A 25,697-nucleotide genomic window follows, 5' to 3' on the forward strand; every position below is an offset into this window, starting at 1 on the left:
TTGTCAGCGACAACCTCACATGGCTCTCCATAAGACTTTTCATTTTTTCCCACCTCAAATCTGGTTCTTGTGAACATAGGCGATGTTACGAATTTTACAGAATATCGCTGTTGGTCCAGGATGTGAATTTTGATCAAACTGATTTATAAATTCAAGAAATAGACTTGGACGCTTTCAACAAGAAAAAACAGAATTTTACACTTTTTATGGAATGTGTGACATACTTATTTTTATCTGATGACCTGGAGATTGTAAACCTATTTTACATCTTTAAGTAACATTACCTCATGTTTACATCGCTTAGTTTAAATCACGGATCCCATTTTCACAACTGAGTACTTACGCTGACATTGTTTGCATTGTCGCTTTAATTTTCAAAAAATTGCAAAACTTCGGAAAGCGTGTAATGTTTGCTCATGTAGATCCACCCGTAGCTGGGGTTTCAGGATGTGTGTATGTTAATTGTTCACTTAAATCCGGCGAGTCCAATGATCCATTGGTGTGATTTTATACTGACTTCAATACAAGATGTTCATAATTCATACTCAATCGAATCTTCACCGGGAAACCGTGCAAAGCAGTTAAAATACGCTTAAAGTGCAAACAAGGGCAACAAATAAATCACGTGTATTTTGCCGATATTTATTATCTGCGTTCTAATAAGTATGGGGGACTTCAGCAAGTGTAGTTCGATGGGAGTGATTATTTGTGTATTGATTCTCGTTGTCTCTGCATCGGTCACACAGAGAGTGCTGAACGTTCCCCTGTACGAGACCGGAAGACTGTGGATGTCTCATTGGAACTCTCCTGTGTGGAACCTTCTGACGGATTTCTCCACAATTTACACCTACGTAGCATATGCAGTCATTGTTTTTGTACTGTACAAACTGCATGGTATTCTGTTTGTACCTGTCAACAGAATTCGTTACCTTGGGGACCTAGGTTATATTTCAGATGGGGATTTAAAGGAGACGGTCAATAGAGTAAGAAAACAGAGAAATGTGGGGGACATTCCCCCTGTTTATCCCAATGGATGGTTTGCACTTCTGGAGGGATTCAAGTTACAACCCGGAAATGTACAAAACCTTTCAGTCTTAGGTAAGATGTATTTTACGTAGCTGCATGTTCACATACATTGTATCACTCCAACAACCTGTTCTCTTTTAAACATACACGTAGGTCATGCTTATTACAATAACTTTCTAACTTATATTTGACAGTTGACTTATTTCAAACGCTTTAATTTCCAGCGACCCATAATCTGTGTAACATTAAGCATTGAATTCGATATTGTTTACAACTGAAGACAGCAAATATCTTCTTCTCACGACAAAATAAATACTTTTTATCAAGAGTAGATTTTGAAATATACTGATAATTAGACATTCAAGGACCCAGTCAATTGACAATCAACAATATCATTTGTCTGTGCTTTTTAAAATTTCTTTGTCTTTACGAAGGACTTGAATTTTAAATTTATTCGTAATAACCTTGAATTGTTTGTTTCCGACCATGCGATCCTCTGGAACAGGATTTTGATTATTTTTAAGATAATTTCACTTTAAATTTTAACACTGATGCTTAAATGAATATGTAGATTAACTTTTTAACAAATCTCTAGAGTTAAACATTTATTTCCTTCTTCCTTATGAGTCGAAAAACTTGGGTTAAGCAATTTAAATTGTTCCTGTACAATAGAACCGATCGTTTTTAGGGAAAAACTCGAGTTTTACGAGTCAATTTGTGCGTGGTGCATTTTGCGTCGTAATTATTATAGATTCAATGCATTTTGAAGGTAATCGGGAAAAGGATGTCTATCAGGTTTTTTTTAAAGTGTCGTGTCGCTTTAGATAAATCTTTAGTATCATGCACATTAGAATATATTGCACTGTTAGTTAATGCCTCTAATTATTATTTTTACCTTGTAAAGGTAAAAAAAGAACCATAAGGGAAATATACCAACACAATACTGATATTTCAAATAATTGTTATGTAGAAAGGTAAACAAACGCCCAGCAAATAATAGAACTTTAATACTTAATGATTTTCATTTATACGATTATCGCATTCCTGTTAGAATTGTATTCAGATTTTTTTTTCTAAGCAGAATTAGAAACCAGAGGTGAATCAAGCTGTAGGAAGCTATAGGAAATCGACAACAAAAAAAATGCTCATATTGCAAAAGTGAAATATGCATGTACAAAACAGCTTTTTGTTCTGTCAAGTTTGACGTAGGTTCAAAAACTGGTGTATATAGACTAAAACTTATCTCTTTACAATCTCTTTAAAACAATTTATGGTTCTCCAGATATTCTGCAAATAGCTTTTGTCAGGTAAAAGATACGTTCTAAAAAAGCAATTTTTTTAATCTAGTTCCATATGTTGTCATCAAATTGTAGTTGGCATTTAAATTCCACGTGTATTGTGACTTTAGCACATGCATAATTAAGGACAATATGTGGTCTAAAATATTACCCCTCTCCCTACATTGAAATCTTTTTAGCCCATTACACTTAAAAAAGAAACATTAAGGGTCATTTTACATTAGGCTGTGCAACATACTACGCTAGAATTTTCCTTTACATGTAATTCGAGCACAGGTTTTATTTCACTGATATCTAACAGAAACTTGAATTTCAAAAAAAAAAAAAATGAATTGCTAGCATCAAGATCGATTGATATTTGTTTCCGGAATACCTGAACGTATTGCCCCAGTTCAGTGATATCGCTAGCTACCAATGCTTCCATAAAACCTGACATGGATTAATTATTCATAATCTGTTACCTTTGAAGCCTGTTCATGGCCATCAAAACAAAGTTTTTATTTTATCGTTAAGTTCATTCACAGAAAGCAAAGTATCATTTGGGGTTTGTCAATGTTAGGGGTTTTTTTTTTGGATGTCTATTCCTTGATATTCATTATATGCAATGAAAAAGGGTAAAGATAACGAACAGTGATCGATCTCATAGAAACTTAAAACAATACAAATATGTGAACAGGGCATAAACACGGACCCCTGGAAATTCCAGAGGTGGGATCAGGTGCCTAGGAGGAGTAAGCATCCTCTGTTGACCGGTCGCACCTGCGCGAGCCCTATGTATTGATCAAGTAGACGGAACATTCCGTAGTCAAAGTTAGTACAAAAACAAAAGCCTAATGATTGGTATGAAAACAAGTCAGCCAAAATATGACCCAATGATAGGATATATTTGCTAACAAGGTCATTTTAAATACCATAGAATTTACGGAAAGCTGACTTTAAACGAGGTTGTTGAAATCCCTGCAACATCAACTTATGTGTGAGTAGCCTGCCTTGGTTTAAAAATTGATCGTACTCAGAGCATGCTCTTGAGTATTGAATATGTTGGGAGACATAAAAACCGTATGCAGGTGATAGCGGACTATAGGAAGTTTGGGGTGGGCGCATAGAATGTAGAACTTGATGACATGATTGTAGAATGGATGACTGTTTTTAAAATAAACAATAAGTTAAGTTTAATGTCCCTAATCAAGGGGTTTTCTTTCATTTTTCCGATATAATCCATTCGATCTATCATTTATTAGATAGGTGTCGATGAGAAGCTATTGTTTATTCTAAAGGTCGCCAAACTTATGAGTGCTTCTTTGTACCTTTGTGGTCCTCGTATAATTTATAATCTCTTTTTTCCAAGTCTCTAGTCCAGAACATACGAACAACAGTGTATCCATGAACTTCAGATTATATGAATACAAAGGGCTCAAAGTATATCTTAGTGGTAAACAGTTTGAGTCCAGAGTGTCATGAAACTACTGCAGTATATACCATAATACTACAAAAGCATCGATCCAAATGGTTTCAAAAACAGTATTTCCCTGTTCTAGATTACACAGATTACACAGATTATGACAGATTACACAGATTACACAGATACAGATTGTTTCAAAAGCATCTATTTCGTCCTTGTGTAAATTTTAGAAAAAAAAAACTCAAACTAATTAAACAATACGTTGTGTGATTTTGCTATTCACCCGGACTGCCTCATTTCTTTACCACTTTTTTTTGTTAATAATTACTTTTTAAACTCTTGCCTATTTATCAGTGATCCGTGTACACAAAATTTGGGCATGATATTTCGTCAATTGCAATGAAGTAAATGTCAATATTTGGATTGGTCACACTCTTGTTGTACAATATAACAGCAGTCATTTTAAAAAGAATACTGTTAGTACACATTAAAATTTTACGTAAAAATACCACATTATTTGGAATCACAAAATGCCAGTATACTATTTATTATGAATACCCTTCCATTATAAACACTCCGGTGGGATATAGGCGGATTGTTGCCTATTATTTCACTGTATTAATGATAAATCCGATGATAAATTCGATTAAAATGTTGCCACAAGCTAATGTTTTGGCATTTTGTATAAACTCTATTGTTGAGTACCCACAATATATACACATATAGTAAAAATATTTACAAGAGCTTACATGGCTCTGTGTATAGTGTGTATTATCCCTTTGTTTGTCTTAGTTCTTTTAATCATTGACCATCATCAATTATTCATCTTTTCTGGCCCTAATTCTATACATGGAAGACAGAAATCCTTGATGTAGAATAAATAATGATGTAAGTCACTGTTTACTTGGTTACAGTAACCATTCATATGTTTTCCCTGGTCACAAATGGCTTTCTTTTTACTTTCAATGAATCTAATATTTAAAAGGCGTGATTCCGTGTATTGAAAGACGGCAAGCATGTGTGATTTACTAAGCTTTAGTAAACAGCGTTCCATTGACAATCCAATGGCTTTTTATCCATGTACAATATAAAAGAAGTTGAAGAACTTTCCTTAATATCTCAAAAGCGCATAATTATAAATCGACACCACAGTTACTTCAAAACGCAGTATATATACAGATAACCCCAGACTACAAATATCAAGATTTCAGTCATGTTTCCAGTGAAAGTCAATAGTTACCATTGTGACAAAAATATTTTTGAACAGCCTATCAGCTAAATGCTACATTTAACGTCTTTGATGTATAGTTTGCATTGTTTTTACTTTGTTAAGGTATAACATTACCATTTCTGTTAATAATAATGCATGTGTTTGTAAATTTAGCTTAACAAATCGAGCATTCATAACGTGACACAAGCTTCGTTTCAATCAAAATATTTTTAATGTTACCCTGGGTGACAACTCGATGACTTGACCAAATGTTCAAATGCGCAATATTAGCTGGCGTATAAAAATATTGATCTTGGACTGTTTTTTCCCTCTTTCTTCATGGTTGAGCAAATATAGATCAAAATAATTTGAAACGCAGTCATTGTACCTTACCTTTATCATATATCTCGTTAAAGACCACACAGCTGGTCAAGGTCTTGATCATCAGATCTGATTTAATAAAGATACATGAACTAACGACACCTTCTATAACAAAGCCTGTTGAAAGACCGTATATTATCCATGAGTTATGTATTTTAATATATAGAGAAAAAATCTAGAAATCAATTCTGCGAAGCAGGGGGCATTGGTAATCAAAGACGCCAAGTGTATTTGCAAAAGCTCTCAAATGCGTTCATTTTACTGTTGGTGTATTTTGTCAGTCAAGTGTAAGAAAAACTCTTAATAACATCATCGAAACTTGGTTGAAAAGGTGATCGATATAGAGTTTGATTTATTGCCAATTCTATGTGAAAAAGATCGTTAATTAGTTGACGTTTTGTAGGTGGAATTGACAAATATTTACAAATGTTTCAAAAGGGCGACAGAGTGTGGAAACGGAGTGCGACCTATGACACCTTTCAATTATAGTTCATATATACATAAAGAATATAAAATGTACTCTGAAAATGAGGCAAGTCCTGTTTAATATGGTTGGTAGGTAGAGAAAAAAAATATTAATGAGCCGCGACTTGCAGAAGTTTTTTTTTTTTTTTTGTTATTGCTTTTAAAAGAATGTGATGAATTTTTTAACACTTGTTTTCAGATGAAAACTTTGCACTTTCAATACAACGAAGTGTAAGACATGTTGAAGAGTTAGTTAGTCGAACTATATAATGTAAAATAGTTTTGAATAATGAATCGCAGGTTTGACTTAGATAAATAAATACTAGGATTCAATTTCATGCACAGAGTAATTAAAGCTTTAATACATGTACTTATATATTGTAACACTTGCACATTTCATTACCGGTATAAGATGAAGTCTTGAACTTGTTATTCGACCAAGCTGTTTAAGATAATTTATAAGACGAGAATTTGTCTTATCTTCCCTGTTAATGGATTTTCAATGAGTGTTTGTTCCCTTGTTTCTTTGGACAGGATTAAACTTGGCTGTTTTTCGTGGAGAGGATGGCGTTGCCCATGTAGTTGATGCCTATTGCCCACATATGGGCGCTAATCTTGCTGTGGGTGGGAAAGTTGTTGGAGACTGTATCCAATGCCCATTCCACGGCTGGCAGTTCAGAGGAAGCGATGGAAAATGTACCAAAATTCCTTATTCCGAGAAAGGTTGAAAAACATTTTAATTCATTGATACTCACTAAGGTTGCTTTTCACTTATTTCCTACAACATTGTGAATAATGTATATTTAATTTATATGTTGATTATAACTGCTGTTTTCATGGCTAACTTCATTAGTTGCATATTGATATGTTGGTCTTAGTCATTAATGAGAGAAACCCAGTCGGTGTTAACTACTTTGCTTACAATATCTTTATCATGACAGTGCCTGATATCGCTAAAGTCAAATCGTATACCTCCACTGAAGTCAACGGATGGATCTATCTATGGTACCACGCGGAGGGATCCGAACCAACATGGAGCATTCCGACAATTCCCGAGATAACCCGAAAGGAGTGGGTGTACAAAGGTCGTACAGAACACTATATCAACTGTCATATAGAGGTAACAAAATAATAATGTCTTCATGCCTTCTGTACATAGAACAGGGTATAGTGTGGACTAAATGTAGCCTGTTTTTGACGTTAAATACTAAACAATAAAAATGCATGCGAATTAGCGAAAGTGCGAAGAGCATAGACAAATTCGAAATAGCGGTCGAAGGAGCGATATCTATATCGCACCTACGCCTTTGCATCTAAATTTGCGGTTTCGCTCCTGCATCTTAGTAATTTTACTACAATAACTTTGTTTGTGCGGCTTCTTACTCTCGCTTTCGTCCTATAGGCGAAAGTGCAAAGCGTTTTCAGAAGTAAAATGTTCCTTAAAGTTCATGAATAATCAGTAAATTGTGTTGCGGATAAACTTTTTTTTATTTGAGATATCTTTAAGCCTGCTGGTAGTTATTGCAAAATTGATACATGTACATGTATGTATTCAAAACTGTCATTATACATGAATATAATGCGTCCATTCGTGTCCATACAGGAAGTGCCTGAAAATGGAGCCGACGTGCAGCATTTGCAGTGCGTGCACACTCCGCTGATGACATCAGGTATTGATCTACGTCATATGTGGAACAAGTTGTGGTCATTTGGCTCTCATTCGTGGTTGGCTAGTTGGGAGGCTCATCCTCCTCCGGAAGAACATATAGGGACCATGACATTGAAACACAGCCTTAATCTGTTTGGGAAGCAGCTCAGTGGGTTAGACATGGATGTCAAGGCCAGACAGGTGACATATTTATCCATCCATACAATTTCAGTCACACTAAAAGACACATTTCAAAACGCTCAGAAACATTTCAAAACGCTCAGAAACAGACTCGTGTTCAAAATGTGAAAGGTAGCTGTCATGTTCTAAATTTTGAATTTACCTAAGAACATGACATAGCTTTCAATAATAAATGTTTATTCCAACAATATTTTTTGTAAGATATTTTACTTTAATTTAACACAGTTCTTAGTACGCAATTTAAAATCAATTTGTTTCATGGCGCCAATTCATAGCAACGAATATTAAACTTTTTTAGATTAAGTGACAACTGGACTATCATAATTGTCAACCAGATCTGTAATTTTTAGGAAAATTAAGTACGTACTAAGTCTTGATCTTTGGCCCAGAAAGTTAAACGAACACGCACTGACGATTTAAAATGAAAGAAGTAAATACATGTACCCGTTAACTATGGGCCTGCTTGATTTCATCTTGTTTTATAACGTGAAATTCTATCGCCATTTTCATTTACATGACAAATACATGAATTAGTCGATAAATTTCACTGTTGACTGCCATGTATCTTGTCCGACATGATAAAATTAATAACATGCAGTTATACATGCATAGATTGAACTTGCAATCCATCGCAAATTTGAAAGACAAGGCTTTCAAAATTATATTTCGAGATCTGAGATCTGTGAAAGTTTTTCTTGTTTTTAAAGTTGAAGGTTATTTCGAATAGGTTTGTTTACCATGTCCTCCCGTAAATCCACTTGTTCAAGTGAGATAACGTGTCCCGTGTAAACTTTTTAATCGACTTCAAGTTTACCATTGACATTTTTTCAAATAACCTTAACATTTTATTGTACCGGTAAATTATTCCAGCTTCGTTAGTGATTATAGAATTTATCGATAAAAAAATATTACCATTATTTATTTTCAACCAACACTAAATTCCTTTACTTTTCAATTCTACTAAAATACCAACCAAAGAAATTTACAGGACGAATACTTTGTAGGGAAAAGCTGGCACTGTCTGTTTCATATTATGATTTGTCTGCGTCCCTGTAAATGCAAAAATGCAAACACTAACAGAAATAGTTATTTATGCTTACAGGTCAATTCAAACTAAACGTCTGGGCTTATGGCTCTCTATAATCGAATTAATTTTATTTAAGGAATTGCAGATAATTTTTGCAAATCGTAAATTCGAATGAAATTGATTAAAAGAAGATGGGCGAACAAGCCGATAAAAAATGTCTTAGTATGGTTCGACAAATAAATTGAAAAATTAAATCTCAATTATAACACAATTTTCTTTGGTATTTCAGTGAACATTGAAGTATACTTTGTGTAAAATCTCCAAAATTTGCCACAATCTCACAAATTTAAAGTTACTGGTTTATGAAATGACATGCACACACCAAAGAGCGCAAAAATGATCAATTCTTCAACTGTTACACAATATTTCTGTATAAGTGGGTCTCCCCTCCTCTTTTTTTTCTTTTTTTTTAAGTATATCTTCAAACATCGTCTCGAGCCACGGTTCGGAGTCCGCATATAGCACTCTCCAACGGGAGAGGATCGTACATTTTGGTCGTGGTTTGCGACGATGGTCTTCAAAAAGTATGTTTACATTTTTTGCTAACAAAAACATGGATCATAGACCCTCTCTACCATAAAATATCTTTTTAAGGTACAAATTTCGTATCATTCCGAGAAGTATTCAAGTCCAGTTACTTAAGGTATGTCACTCGTCAGCTTTTAAGAAAATTTCAGTCAGAACCTCTAACTTCAAAACTAATTATTATAACTCAATTTTTATAACATATTTGAATTTTAACCCCACATTCTTTTACTCAGAGAATCTTTTCCGTTATTATAGACTAGAAATATTAAGTATATAGGTTTCAGTTTATATTTTTAGAACAAATTTTACACATTCACTCAACAGACTTTGCCAAGAAGTGAAGATACATTAAAGAAGTCAAGATAAAACTGACACTGATTTTTGCCTGAAGATCGCATATTTTGACCAAAATTTCAAAATTTACATCACTGAACTCAACTCTTTCTTTCATTATTTTAAACTACACGATACCCCCAACCAATCAGCACTAAAGTCATAAAAAGTTTGATACAAGAAAATATTTTATTGCCTATTTAGATTTCTTATACCCCAAATATGATACTTTTTAAGTGCAAAAAGGTTACACAATAGTTTATGCGCATTAATTTGGATGATTTGTTCAATGATAAATATTATTCAAACTATTTTACGTAAAATAAGATTATATTTATTGCCATGATTACATCTGATAAAATATGATGAAGATTAAAGTGATTGACCTAAGAGTTACAATTTAAGTGCAAAAAGGTCAAGTTAATTGTACCGTTGCTCAGTAAGATGCACACTGACCCCCAATTTTCTTTGCGATTTTGAGTCATACTATATGAGTACTTATCTAAATTATACTTCTCAAAAAATCCTTGATATAACTAATTTCACGAGTGACATACCTTAAGGGTCATATGACTCATATCACAAACAAGATTTATATGCCATTACCCGTAATGAGATGTGTGGTGTAGTGGTTGGCGTGTCAGTATCTAAGAATGAAAACGATACTCTGGATTTTTTATCGCTTGGGTTCAAATTTGCAAAAAATCTTTATGATTTTTTTTTACCATAGAATAATATTTGCCGAGAGAATTTTTCCACAAAAGATTTTTCTTTGTCATAATTTCTTACCTTTCAATGATAAGAACTTTGCTTAATAATTGAATTTGATTTTTGAAATTTGAAGCTAAAGGCATTTTGCAGGCCGTGTTCGCCCATTTTCTTTTGAATAAATGTAAGATTCGGAGATATATACATTTAAAAAAAAAAATGCACTTCCTTGCAAATTTCATATTTTAAAATTTGGAGGTTAAGAATTCTACCATAGATATATGTGCAGATATTTGAGTTTAAATATTGCAAGGTATCCGATTTTACTCAAACATATCTTTATTAATATTTTTTCACTCAGATTGGTCCAGGAATTGTGTATCTAACCTTCGAGTCACCAGTAGGAAATGGAGCCTATATCCACCACATTACACCCGTAGAACCTATGTTACAAAAGCTTGTACATAATATTTATGTTCAAAGATATATGCCAACAATTGTAGCCACATTCTTCATGATAGCGGAAGCCATTCAGGTATATTACATGTCATAAATATTAATAATTAACCATGATCATAATTTTTTGTTAAATACGCAAAATTTATTTTCAAGAGCTATCTGCTAAAATTCATGAGAATATAGATTTTATTTCGTTATTACTATCATTTAATACATTCTTCTTGATCAATTTCAAAAATATAATCATTAGAAAAAATACTGAACAACAATAACATCCCTTTGTTCACTATATCATGTTTTAGGTGGAAAGAGACATAATGATTTGGAACAACAAACGATATGAAAGGAAACCGATGTTTGTGAAATCGAAAGAGGACTCTATGGTGGCTAAACATAGAAGATGGTATTCTCAGTTCTACTCCGAAAATAGTCCCAGATTAAAGTTCCAGAAAGAGTCATTAGACTGGTGAAATGACGTCACAATAGGACTCTTATAAGTGTAATAGAGTAAGCTTGATACTCCCAACAGGCAACCTTTGAAAATCACCTAAAAAGTACTAAAATAATAAAAATGATGGGATCTTTATACGTAACTTTCTTTCTCTTAAAAGGAAGAAGCATTAAAGTGAACATTGTTTGTGATGGGGGTGTCCGTCCGTCTGTTATGCTTTGGGGTACCCATTTCTTATCCGCAACTCCTCCTTATACCACTGAATAAAATTTAATGAGACTTTCATGGAATTTTTTTCCTCTGTGAAATACTCTTTTCAGAAGTGGCTATCGATAATATATCAAAGGATCTAATTTAATTTTGGTGGGACTGATTCAGTGGTTAGGGGTAGTCCTAGGGTTAGGGGTAGTCCTAGGGTTAGGGCTAAGGAATGCTGATTAGACTTTGATCATATTTTTTGCACAATTATATCTTTTATTCATATATGTTGGGGGGTATCCTCTCAATTTACGAATTACTCTCTCCATGATGTTTTCCCCCCCCCAAAAATAGAAATAATGTACACAAAATTGTGTCTTAGAAATTCTGATGCATAAACATGAGTTATCCCCCTTATAAAGAGGAGAATTTCTTTAGTATCTCTGAATACTCTGTGAATGACATTTATATGGCATTATCTTATCTGTACAATATGTACTGCCAGAATACTTGCTCACTAACTGTTGAGGCATAAATTTATTTTTAGCTTTAAAAATACATAATAGAATACACAAAGAAATATGTAGCATAACAGTATATAGTTTGTTTTTCAAATAGATTCTGTTTAGATTGCGATACAGTTAGTATTATTATTCAGATGAGTGTTCATGGCCTGCGAAGGAAACATGATACAGCTGAAAGTCAAACAAATGAGAACAAATGAATACAGAATTTTGAAAATTAAATTTTCATCGAGTCTTTGTGTCTTAAGATTAAACATGTACATACTTTCAACTTTTTAAACATGTTTGTAAAAATCAAGATATTGGAAATCTGAATTCCTGAGGATTTTTGTCAAAACTTCAAGAAAATGCAACTTCCTGTTTGATTCAAACAGACGATTGTAAGTACTTTGACTGGTGTGTTTTGCACTTTAAACATATCTGATTGGTTGCTGAATGTTTAATTTATTAATGTAAGAACGTTAATGATTTTTTTCTGTCGTTATTTTTGTGAAAGACGCAAAAACGTGGGAAAAGAGTATAACTTGTATTTAAACCTTACAAATGTCAACTTTGAAAGTATTCTTGTTTGAACTGTTCAAGGTGTGAAAGTTGGAAAATGTAAATATTGGTGACTTGTTTTTTTTCTCTTTGTTTGTTTGTTTTTTTTTTTTTTTTTTTTTTTTGTTTTTTTTTTTTTGTTTTGTTTTTTTTTTTTTTTGAATGATTATGATTTGATCCAATCATTGGTTGGAGGAATGTAAAATGATTTTGAAACTATGAATATGAATTGTATGTTACGATTTTAAAATTAAATAGAAATATATTGTCTTGTGATATTAATATCAAATGCAAATGTGTTGAAACCATTCAACAACTTGCTTTAACAAGAGGTCCAAGGGCCTCGATATATCTAAAAAAATACGTGTCATTTTACACGAAAAGTACACATATATGATGAATACAACCCTTAAAGGCTGTACATTGCTACTTTATCACTAATTAGTTACTAAAACAATGGACAAAAACGTTTCAAAATACAGCAAATAAAATATCCTATTTTCTATTACAGTAAATGCTAATTTTAAGAGTGATAATTACTTGCAGATGGTTGTGCGTCGTATATACGTCATATATACGTCATATATATAGAGAGAGAGAGTATTTTTTTTAAAAATGGATAATAGCCAAGGGGTCTATAACGAGAGGACGGTGTTGTCCTATATACAGTGTATTTTCAGAAAACTTGATGTCTTTCCAGGAAAAATAAAAATAAAATAAGATGCACAAAATTGTGTCATGGTAACATTGAAGCATAAAATGAGTTTTATTAAAAGGATAGATATTCCAGATAACGAGTTGAGTTAATCTCAGAATACTGTATGAATGACATACATGTGACATTAAGTTAAGGACGTATGGTAGTGACGATTTTGAATCCACCGCGCAACTCCGAATGACGTAAATGAATCGTATGTCGTTCATCTCTTTAGTAGAGTTGGAAATAAAATTTACAATGCTACTTAGTTTAAAGATATACTTGATATAAAATCATATAAAATGTGACTAAAATTTCATTGGATTCAAACTAACAACAAGTCGAGGTAATTTTACGACTTATCTTACTTTTCGGTAATGTAAACAAAGCGGATGTTTCGAAAAGAATGAAATGCGGAGAAAACGAGGATTTTCGTCAACCAAATCTATTCAGCGGCACAGCAAGGCTTCGTTGACTCAAGAAAGGCGATGGTGAGCTGCGTCTGACTGAAAATTACTGTGCAAAGATTAAACCCATCATTCGAATCACAAACGCATGACAACTCTAGCCTAGCAAAAACGATCTGCCCAGGTTTGTCTCTAGTATTTGACACCATTTAACTAACATTACCTCAGAAATTCAGTAAAAGTGATTGTGGCTCAGCAAAATACCGGTATTAGATAAGATAGATATATATGTATATATATATATATGAGTGAACTGGGTACTTTTTTCTGAATTGGGGGCATGAGTGAACTCACAACATTATACACTGCATGATAGATCATTTTTAGCAAAAATTAGGTTAAGTGCACATAATTTAGAAATTGAAAAAGGTAGATATGTTGAAATTAATAAAAATGATAGGTTGTGTAAAGTTTGTCAAAACCTTGATATTGAGGATGAAAAACATTTCATTTTGCTCTGTCTGAAATATGAAGCACAGAGAAAAATATTCAAAACAAAATTATCTACTTTCCCTAATTTCAACCAAACAATCCATAATAATGACAATTTGTTAAAATCATTGATGAAAACCAGGTGTAAAAGGGTTCTTAAAATATTATCTTCATTTTTATGTCAAATATCTGATATTAGAAAAAATGTTCTAGCTATAAATGAGTAACTACATTGTTATGAATCACCTAGTATCTGATGAGTACACTACATTATTTGCTACACCAATTGTTTGTATTCTAGTTGTGTTCTACTGTATTATTATACTTATTAATGTGTTCTGTATGGGCCTTTACCAATTACTGTAATTGTGTTTGTGCCAATAAAATATTTGTATTTGTATTTATAAATTAGTGACGATTCATGTTAAAGTTTTTTTTAAAAAAAAGCAGAGATTTTGTGATTAAAAATTGTTATATTCTTCCTTAGTTGTTGTTTACAATATAGATTCAAAAAAGTGATAAAGAGCACTACACTATATTATAATAAAAACAATACCACTGGTTACCAGTGCACACATGAGGGGGTAATTTACATGATTTATACACAATTCTGTTTTGCAATTTATTTTTATATTGTGTGACATGATTGCATTCCGGAATGTTGGTGAATCAATAAAAATTCAAAAATTTATAGATGTTATTCAGGTGCGCTTGATTTTGGAAAAACGTTTCGAGTTTCATGTACTCTATCATGTCTACATGTATGTATTGATGCTTTTAAATTTAGCAAACATAGAAAATATATTAAAAGAAACAATAATTTATTATAAATGTTAAGTCATATGAGACACAGTTATAACTCAATGAAATTTGAAGGTAACCAGATGCAAGGTGTTGGACACTGTCTAGACAATTTTCTTCCAAAACATACTAGATAAAAAATTCACTACACTACAACACAAATAATACTTACCACTAAATTCTTTGGCCTAAAACAGGACTTTTCTTTTTATTAAGATTATTTCTTTCCTTATTAATTTCCAAGTTATGTTGATGGTAGAGTGTATGAATTGCAATTTTGACTATAATCATTTTTTTTAATTGAATTTTCTTCTGAGTTCATGAAAGCTAAAAGCATCAATACATATTATAGAGTATGTGAAACTCAATCATAATCATGTAGACCACACAATATGAAAATAAAATAAAACACTCGTTTTGTTTATACTGCATCTACATTTACATATATGCAGTGATAGGGAAGAAATCTCAGCTATATAGATTTAGTAGTACATGTATATTATTTGAATAGGTATCCCTAATATTGTGGACATTGAACATGAAGTTGAGATGGAACAGGATCTGGAACCCTTAATATCTGCTATCTGGAAACTTGGAAGGAGGGTTATGGAACTGGGGGTGATATGACAGATGCTCAAAATGTCCATGCCATTTCAGCAGCTCTTTCATGCTGTGGATATCCTAACTTATGGATCATCAGCTACCATTAAGGTACATTTACATTTGTCAAAATGTTAGGCTGTGGTGTTGTTAGGCAAAATTGTTTCCACTTTCACAACCCAGTGAACCCACCCTATTTTGCAGCTGACCCCAATTTTTTTTAAAATGCTTTTTCAAGAAAAATATGAATATTCATTTTAAATTCCCCAATAATAGCATGTATAAAAAAATTTCCACCATAAATAAAACACTATTTCTTTGACTTCCAGTCTATGCAAAAGACATCGGACCGTCAGACCTGACCGATGTGTAGTGCCTCTGGTCCGATGCGTCATTTTTTACACCGGACCAGAATGTCCGATGTGTCTATGTCCAGTTTTGAGCATTATTATTTTGATGGGGAGTCATGTATATGTTCGTTATAAGTAAAAAATTTCTCAAAAATCCAAATACGTAAATGAAGGTGATTAAAACCGTATGGACCATCTACAGTACTATGCGGGAGCAATCCCTTGTAAAAGAAAAGGTGTTAGGCTTACTACTCTGCATTTTCATGTTTTTCACTTTTTTACATTAGGTTTTTTGGTCCAACAAAAATTGATTCGGTCCTGTGTGTTCATTGATTACACAGGACCCAATGTCCTGTGTGGTCCAAAAAACTTTCGCATAGACTGGACATCAGTGTTACTTGGTTGTTTTATTTAAAAAAGTCCACGCAAAAAAAAAGAATTAAAAATATGCCTACCAGTACCTACCGGAACTCTAAATTTTTCAAGCATGAACATGATAAAAGTGGAAACAAAGCAGGTTTAACCAATCATTTTCCTTGGCTTTACTTACTAGATTATTTTCTTTGATAATTGGCTAGATTTCACAATTAGTAAGCAAGTAAATTGTATTTTATACATGTAGTGATATATTACAGTATGAAGAAAAACATAAAAATACATGTAATCAGTCAATCAGACCTATGTGTCACTTTTAGACAAATACATGTATATCATAGTTGATACCCATGACAAGTTTTAGATAAAGTTGAAAGTACCATATGTAGTGATGTAAAGATTAATCGATTAAATCAATTATCTAATTGAAATGGTCCCCGATTATAGATAATCGATTACTCAAAATATTAGTTAAATGCAAATTATTCCTTTAATTTTTGATTCATTCTTCTTTGAATTTAACTAAATCCTAAATAATAATCTAATAAATGAATCAAATGATACAAATTATTTCAAAAATGTATTTTGGAAATCACTCCAGAATTTCTAAACAATTTATTCTACATTTGAAATTGAAGAAATATAATATTTGAAATTAATCAATTTTTTTTTCGATTATAGTGCATCCCATTATTCCAATAATCAATTATGAAAAAAATCCCAATTTCCCATCACTAACCATATGCAAGAATTGTAACTGTTTGATGAATACTAACTGGTATATTAGGTTTGACATTAAATATTATGAATTATACATAAATACAAACATACTTAATTATTGTTTATTTATAGTATCATAGGGACATACAACTTGTATGTTTCATAGTTATTAACTTATTAAACATTTCATGTTTGAAATAAAGCCAACAGGTTTAGGTATGTGAAATCACTAACTGCCCATATACATGTAACAAGTTTATTGATGCAGACCTCTAGTAAAAAAAAAAAGGGGGGTGCAACTGACATCTTAATGAAAATTTACTCTATAGCCAAATACTATTCTCAGAAAAAAGTTAGGAGGACAGACCCCCACCCCCCCCCCAACACACACAACCATTCTGTAGGCCTGTATTGACTAGATCAGGTGGACAAGATCATTTGATTGTTATTAAAATGAAAATTATTTTATCACCTGCACTAATAACTAAAACAAGATTATTGTTTCTTACAGAGAGCGGGAACATCATGATCATATAAGCAATGAGACGAGAAAAGTTTTCAACTTTTTCCACAAAGAACAATCAATAAACAGGCAGACAAAATTCCAGGTCTAAAAATAAATGGAATGAAGGTGTACAATAACAAGTGAACAAAGAAGTTTCTCTTGTAACAATCAGAATTAGACTAAAGTTTTGAGTAACGACAAGAAAAGTGTAGTCACTGGATACACTATCATATCCTATGATGTCCCAGTATTAATCGAATGCAGTTTAAAACTGGCATTGCCAACAAATTCGATATGGAGTTATTGATGGAAGATGTGAATTGAAAACTGTGTGTGACTCGTTATAAAAAGTAAAGTGGATTCTATCTCAGAATGCAGACTTTTTCAGTTGAAAGACCCCAGAGTTTTATATGAAAAGAGTCATATATCTTCAGTCTGTTTGAAATGTCCATGACATCAGTTGTGGATTCATTATTGGTGTTATCAGAATTTGCCATGTCTGTAGCATCATTTTTAGATACAATGTCAGTGTTTGGTACTAAATGTAATAAGTTTTCATTAATTCAAATTTGGTCAAATTACAAATTATTTTTCTTTTTTTTTTTAATTGTAGATAGAGCAAATAAGTTTTCAATATGTTAATGTATTTTGATTCTCATGAATTTTGCAATATTAAATACATTTCATTATAAAATTATTTCATTACCTTATCATTGTATGAACAGATGCTAAATACACTGCATGTTAAAAAAAAGAGTAGAACCTGGGAAATTCATGTTCCTTATTTTTAACAAGGTTTTCCATTGGAAAAATGATGAAAATGGCACACAAGGACTGCTAATGACCCAAATGCGTGCCATGACCTTGACTCAAGATCCTTTGATCAAGTTAAATGTCATTTTAAGAAAAACATTGAATTCCTGTATTTTGTATGGAGAACATGAGATGCTCATACTGATCGTAAATATTCCATATAACCTAAGGTTACATGTATGTATTGAGTAACTGACCTTGACTCAAGGTCATTCCAGCAAGTTCAAGGCTTCTGGCAGAAAAGGTGTGTTATTTGTACCTGGTCTATTACTCTCAAATGGAGGCTAATTGGTAGTTGATACTTGACACAAAAATTGCTTATGACTCAAATCTGTGTCATAATCTGACCCAATGTCATGAATGTATAATCTCCTACAACTTTCTTGTATTAATAATCTCCCGTCCCTCATGCATATGGTTACATTGAGGAGGTAATAAGCTGCCTCACGTCATGTACTGTAAGTTTTTATTTTCATTTATAAGCTCCTGTCAGTGTGTGAGAGTTATGTCAGGTGCAGTATTACAAAGCTGCTCAAGCCCGTAGAATGCTGGGGGGACCTACTTTTTCCGAGTATAGTAGTTTGCTATAGTGATTGCCCCCGTTGCTACAAGGTCAAGCACTGTCAATTTCCACAAAATGGACATTTAATAAGTTTGGTTTCTTTTTTTTTTTTTGCCCATCAGATTATTTTGGGAAGTTGCCCCTCCCCTATTTTTGGTGAGTTTAGTTTTTTTTTTTTTTTTTTTTGCTTGACAGATTTTTTTGGGGGAAGGTGCCCCCCCCCCCCCCCACTTTTGAAACCGTTGCTACAAGCCTACTGCTTGACTTGTAAACTTATGATACTTATTATTAGAGAAACAAAGGTTATTTTAACCATAAAAAGAAAACTAGAAAAAGATATTTAAGATAAATAGTTTAAAACCCTTCAAATTATAAAACATAAGTTCATCTATTTTAGTGAAGGACTATTTTTGTACTTTGTGGTTTTAGCTCTTAAAATTTTATCTGATTTTGTTAAATATTGCTGTTACTCTACACCATATTGTACACATGCATAGCAAAGTACAGTGTAGTATATTGTGGTGGTTTCACTATTTTACCTAGCTTCAACAGCATGTATGATGGTTTAGTCAGACTTGTAGCAACAATTTCAAAAAAGGGGGGGGGGACAACTTCCCAAAAAAAATCTGATAAAGGAAAGAAAGACCAAAAAAGGGGGCAATATTTCTCAAAAATCTGACAAGCAAATATAAAAAAACACCTAATTTCACTATCCAAATCCTGGAATTTGCTAGTGCTCGACATTGGAGACTAGCATCTAAGGAAAAATTTACAACAATATACTTTACTCAGACCCCCCCCCCCCCCCCGCATTCTACGGACCTCGGTTTAATAGCTGGTTAGTTAATACATGTAGTTACTGAATCATATCTAATCTTTCAATATTGCTCAAGATGGAAAATATTCATTCAAGAAAAAGATTTATTATTAATTAAAATTAAACATGGAGACATAGAACGAATGTACAATAAGCCTCGAGCATTCTGTCTTCGTCAATTCACTTTATTTCATCCGTTCCACTAAAACGTTAGAAATTATAAGCCGGAGTTTCAAATTCTATTTTTGTTTTTGTTCAAAACAATTCATAGATAATTGTAAACACCTCCTCCAAGTCTACTTTCAACTTTGATTCCGATTCGGCATTTTGTATACGAGTTGCAAACTGGAAGTGACATGTACACGATAATGTACAAAACCAAACTGGGAAATCGGAAGATTTTCGGATTGTTCGGCAAAAATCTGGTGAAAAGCATTGCCCGCCGTGTCACAAGAGAAAAATAATAACTATAATAAAAATTTGAGTTTAAAACGACAAAATCAGGAGAGTTAGAAACTATAAGCAAGTAAATAAATTGCAATCTCATTATTTTAACATTTTATAACAGCTTTTTGAGCAGAGGAAATTCGGGTCAGGAAATTCGGGAGCACATTACTCCAAAACTACACACTAACATTATAATTTTTTATTAGCAATTTGTAAAGCAAGCAAATCACTATAAATATAGCATAAGATATCAAACTTTTAATTATTCTTTCATTATTAAAAAATACGTTGTACATATACATGAACCCATTTTCCCAATAAATTGTCATGATATAAATGAATCAAAATTAATTTGTCTTTTTGGCTTTTTTCTTGCACTATTTTGTTTTGAAATTAAAATTTCAATATTGTGGATGACATTGTTTTCAAAAAAATATTTTTATGTTGTTTTTATTGTTGTTCTCAATTTTTTAAAAATTGGTTATAAAAATATCACTTTATCATACAGAGTTACCCCCCTTATTTTAGTGCGTCATAATTTTTGATTTACTCACTAGAACCTTTTCTTATAATATTTTATGAAATATATAAAGGTACTTCTTTCATTTTATGTGGATGTTTTAGAGTTTTAATTACTCTGAAATTAGGACTTGTCAGTACCATACTCCCTTAATTGTAAAATACATGTACTTCTAGTATACTTGCTCACTTAAACTTATTTTTGCTTTACAATTTTATAATAGAAAACATAAAGCAATATGTAGCATTACAGTACGTATATACTTTTGTTTGCAGTTTGTTTTTCAAAATAGATTCTGTTTAGATTACAATATAGATTTAGTATTATAATTCGGCGCATTGTTCAAGGTTTGTGCAGGACACATGATATAGCTGAAATGTCAAACGAAGAAAATCTGGGCCAAAGACATACATTGAAAACAGACTTGAAATTTCAAATTAGTGTAATTTTTTGAAATAATTTTGAAAATAAAATTTTCATCGTTTCTTTGTTTCTGAAGACTTTACACACGTGCACGTTTTTAAACATGTTTCTTAAAATTAACAATCTTAATTCTGAATTAAGTCTCTTTTCGTCTCAGTATAATGTCTAGGGGCGTGGTCGTTTTTTGATCTGAATTCCTAAGTTACTTTGTATAAAAACTTCAAGAAATATGTGATGGTATGTAAAAGAGCAAAGGTTACACCAATAAAAAAAAGAAAGGGGACAGAAACAATGTCCCTTATTACATGTACAAACCTATTGCTTATCTCCTTATTAAACCGGAAAAGTAATGGAAAGATAGATGATATAAAAATTATATATATATATATATATATATATATATATATATATATATATATATATATATATATATATATATATATATATATATATATATATATATATTTCTTAGATGAACTTATTGAAGACAAAATATAAACGCATCGCTATCAACCCCATCCCTCCCCCACTTTATCTGAACAATGTATCGAAAATGTGGGAAGTCATGAATTTTTTTTTAAAAGGCTAATGTAAACTGCACATTCAATCAATTGTTCTGAAAGCATCTCAACGTCTTCATGTACAAAGAAAACTTAAGTTTATCATTGACAGAAAATTCGAATATATACATTTGTGGTATCTCTCTATTATATAAACATACAGAGAGCAAATATCTTCATACCTGTATGAAGTTTTTCGAAGGTCATAGGTCATTACGTGACCTAATCACACAGCGCAGTAATATCTACATAAAAAAAGACTTGCTCTATTTAGCAATATAGCATGTTTTTCATGTATAAAAATGTACAAAATACGCAAGTAAAATAATAATCATTTTATTTACAATGTAAACCATTATTTTAATACAGTTTTTGATCGATTTTACATACAGAATAGGAAACTACGTGTTTTAAGTTCCATGTTTGAGCTGCATAGTCTCAACGTTTACCCTTATTTTTCTTGTAGACCTCTGAATGCTATAATTTTTTTTTTCATTAAACTTTACTCACAATAAATTTGAAAATCTGTTGGAAAATATCAATGTAATGCAATCACGCCACAAACAGCTGACAAACACTGCACTTCAGAAGTTCAGTAGGCACACCTCCATCACGAGATCGTTGTCTTAACAATGTAAGCTGTCGCGAGTGTCTCCGTGTCAACATCATAATAAATATGCCTTAATGAAATCGTAGATTTTATGTTTCTGATCAAATTTTATACTTGATTTCAAGTTAACTGGTCCGTCCATCCCTTTCCGACCGAAATTCCTCCAACTTTTTATTATCAAACATCGGACGTGTTTCCTGTGTTTTTTAAAACATCGAATATGGGTTCTTAAGAATACAAAAAATTCCCAGACACCAATATGCTCACTATAATTGATCACAAGTAGCCTTTCACAGAATATTCCCTTCAATACACAATCATTTGCCAGAGGAATTTGAAGCGTAACCGCTTTTCAAGCCGATTTACACCTTGCGTCATTTGTCAAAATCTACGGCGAACAGTTAGTGCAATATTTATATTTGATTATATCTGATTGTCCGTCTTAAATGTATATATAAGTAATAAATAACAAGTTTAAAAACTTCACTGGGAAATGAAGTGGGTCGGTACGTGATCAAATCTTCTGAGAAGGCCTTCGGCCTTCACAGGATTTGATCACGTGACCGACCCACTTCATTTCCCAGAGAAGTTTTTAAACTTGTTATTTATTTCTTAAATAAAGTAACGGTATATGGGGATAATATATCCATTGATCTTGTCAATAAAATTGAACATCTCAATATCGGGGCCGATAGTGCATGTATGACCACGTAGTTTGGGTCAAAAATATTATATGTCGTTGATCGGGTAAGAGGGAATGTTGGCGTAAAACGAGTGGCGCTGTGGGCCGGAAGAAGTAGTGCCGTATTCCTAGGGCTCTTCCCGAAATCACATATCATAAATCCAAAGTAACGGGTAATTTAGTTTCCGAGTTTATTAATAAAAGCATTTAATTTAATGATGGACAACAATTTTAACATTCAAGAAATACATGCGGGGAACACAGACGGAAGTGGCCAGTAATGCGTCAGGCCTCCGAACTGCCACATACAATTCAGATACTGGTATATAAAAGAGTTCTTTGACAAAAATTAGCAAATTGAGTGACAAAATAACATATGCTGAGTAAATTACAATCTGTGAGGAGTTTTGATAAGATAGACATGAAAGAAAGATAAATAAAATAATTACATGAATGTTTTTATAAGGTATTAGAAATGAGTGGTTGTATTAACACTCTGTCCCTTTGTAGTTCTCAGCAATTGTCCAAAGAGTGTCACTATGCAATTAAGTAAATAATTCGGTGTTTCATAGTCCAACAATGAATAAAGATTCAGAACTAATTTCAATGAAAATAACTGATAAAACATAATTATTTAAGTGCAAAATAAAAGTTCAAAAGAAAATTGGTAAAAAGGGTTAATTCTGCTCGGTGATAGTTTCCCACCGCTCCGGGGAAAACACGTCCTCGTGTATGGAATGGACTCGGTCGGTCACCGGTAGTAGCGTCGGTCTTTGTTCTGTTTGCATCTGTGGTGTCTTCTGCAATTTGGATAGAGTTCATTACGTAAATCATCGATAACTTCACGATGTTGTTTTATGGCATGTTCTAAATCATAAGTTTCTTGATGTAAGTCTTCAATTTCCTCCTTTTGATGTTTTATTTTTCGAATATGCCGATGATTATCCTCGCGTAGGTCATCTATAACCTGACAATGCTTAGACCTGGCATCTTCCAAAGCAGAATTGCGAGAACTTAAATGAGTTATTTCCTCTTTCTGATCTTGAATTATTTCCACTTGGTGAAGATTTTTATGAGTTAGGTCGTGAATCCGCTCCGAAGCCATTTTGATAACTTGTTGGGATGCGTCGACTTGTCTCTTCAGGTCTCCGACTTGCCGTTGCAAACTAATTTCTTGTGTGCTTGTTTTCAGTTTGGATTGAAGTTCCGAGATTTTCTGTTGCGAAGTCTCTTGAAGCACGGAATTTTGATTTTTGGTCGACTTCAATTCATTTTCTGTTTTACGAAGTTTTGAAATTATTTCTAACAGTTTGTCCCGGGAGTCTTTCACAGTTTGTTTTGTTTTGGCAAGCTCGTGTTTAAGAACAGATGAAAAGTCCATAAAATTACGTAAAGCCGAATTTCTAATGTTGTTAAACGGAAGTTCCTTAAGAAGTTCTTTTTGTCCATAGTATTCTTGAATTCTGCGCTGATCACGTACCTGGTTCGACTTTGATTTTAGTGCGCTGCGAAAATTGCAGTTCTTGGCGAAGTGTCCAGGTCTGTGACATCTGAAACACTTGGTGAAACGATGTAGAACTTGTCCATTAATCGTTGTGGGAAAGGTCCATGACGTCCAAGATGGTCGAAATTGGTAGTTGTCCATCATCATGCAGAGAAGTCCACGTAACGTGGAGAAACTCGCTAGGTTTAGGTACGGGATCAAACTACTGCAAAATATATGCAGTAACCCCGGGCGTTGTTTTACCCGGATTCTCCACCATTTATGACCACGTAGTTTGGGTCAAAAATATTATATGTCGTTGATCGGGTAAGAGGGAATGTTGGCGTAAAACGAGTGGCGCTGTGGGCCGGAAGAAGTAGTGCCGTATTCCTAGGGCTCTTCCCGAAATCACATATCATAAATCCAAAGTAACGGGTAATTTAGTTTCCGAGTTTATTAATAAAAGCATTTAATTTAATGATGGACAACAATTTTAACATTCAAGAAATACATGCGGGGAACACAGACGGAAGTGGCCAGTAATGCGTCAGGCCTCCGAACTGCCACATACAATTCAGATACTGGTATATAAAAGAGTTCTTTGACAACAATTAGCAAATTGAGTGACAAAATGACATATGCTGAGTAAATTACAATCTGTGAGGAGTTTTGATAAGATAGACATGAAAGAAAGATAAATAAAATAATTACATGAATGTTTTTATAAGGTATTAGAAATGAGTGGTTGTATTAACACTCTGTCCCTTTGTAGTTCTCAGCAATTGTCCAAAGAGTGTCACTATGCAATTAAGTAAATAATTCGGTGTTTCATAGTCCAACAATGAATAAAGATTCAGAACTAATTTCAATGAAAATAACTGATAAAACATAATTATTTAAGTGCAAAATAAAAGTTCAAAAGAAAATTGGTAAAAAGGGTTAATTCTGCTCGGTGATACATGTATCTTTTTTCTAATCTCTGATGACCTCAACACTTTAAAAATTGACCCTGTTAAATATTGACTCCATATACAGAGTTTGAAGTGACGTTGAACTGGAAGTTGTTTTACGCGATTTATCTGTATCTTTTTATTAATACAGTTAATTTAGTTCCAAAATTTTCATTTTTCTAGAATAATAAAAATAGGTCTGAGATCATCCCGCATATACATATGTACATGTACGTTGTTGATCAGTACACGATTTAAGTTGTTTTCATGTTAATACCACGAGGACGAAGAGGACTACCATTTGACTCTTAAATGGGGTGGGGGTAGCAACACACTTATTTCTAAGGTAACAGGAGCATATTATTAATAAGTTTCCCCAACAGGAAAAGGTTTGCAGAAAAAGAGATCCCAGCTACGGATTCCA

The 25,697-nt window shown here is 32.8% G+C and overlaps 1 protein-coding gene across 1 annotated transcript; it reads left to right on the plus strand.

Moving 5' to 3' along the window:
• The first annotated feature begins 409 nt into the window (after window positions 1-409).
• On the plus strand, window positions 410-12,528 carry LOC133174131 (cholesterol 7-desaturase nvd-like). The gene is made up of 6 exons (XM_061309181.1): window positions 410-1,098; window positions 6,317-6,505; window positions 6,724-6,902; window positions 7,386-7,631; window positions 10,649-10,822; window positions 11,049-12,528. Exons 1-6 carry the CDS (start codon window positions 666-668, stop codon window positions 11,214-11,216), a joined length of 1,389 nt encoding a protein of 462 aa, XP_061165165.1. The 5' UTR covers window positions 410-665; the 3' UTR covers window positions 11,217-12,528.
• Window positions 12,529-25,697: the final 13,169 nt, after the last annotated feature.

The sequence above is a fragment of the Saccostrea echinata genome, unplaced genomic scaffold (genome assembly GCF_033153115.1).
Source record: "Saccostrea echinata isolate AGI-Se365-2 ecotype Australia unplaced genomic scaffold, CSIRO_AGI_Sech_v1 ptg000057l, whole genome shotgun sequence".
Lineage (NCBI taxonomy): Eukaryota > Metazoa > Mollusca > Bivalvia > Ostreida > Ostreidae > Saccostrea > Saccostrea echinata.

Coding starts and splice junctions, on each gene's coding strand:
- LOC133174131 (XM_061309181.1), top strand. CDS start 666: ATGGGGGACTTCAGCAAGTGTAGTTCGATGGGAGTGATTATTTGTGTA. Junction 6,903..7,385: donor ATATCAACTGTCATATAGAG/GTAACAAAATAA, acceptor GTGTCCATACAG/GAAGTGCCTGAAAATGGAGC. Junction 7,632..10,648: donor TGGATGTCAAGGCCAGACAG/GTGACATATTTA, acceptor TTTTTCACTCAG/ATTGGTCCAGGAATTGTGTA.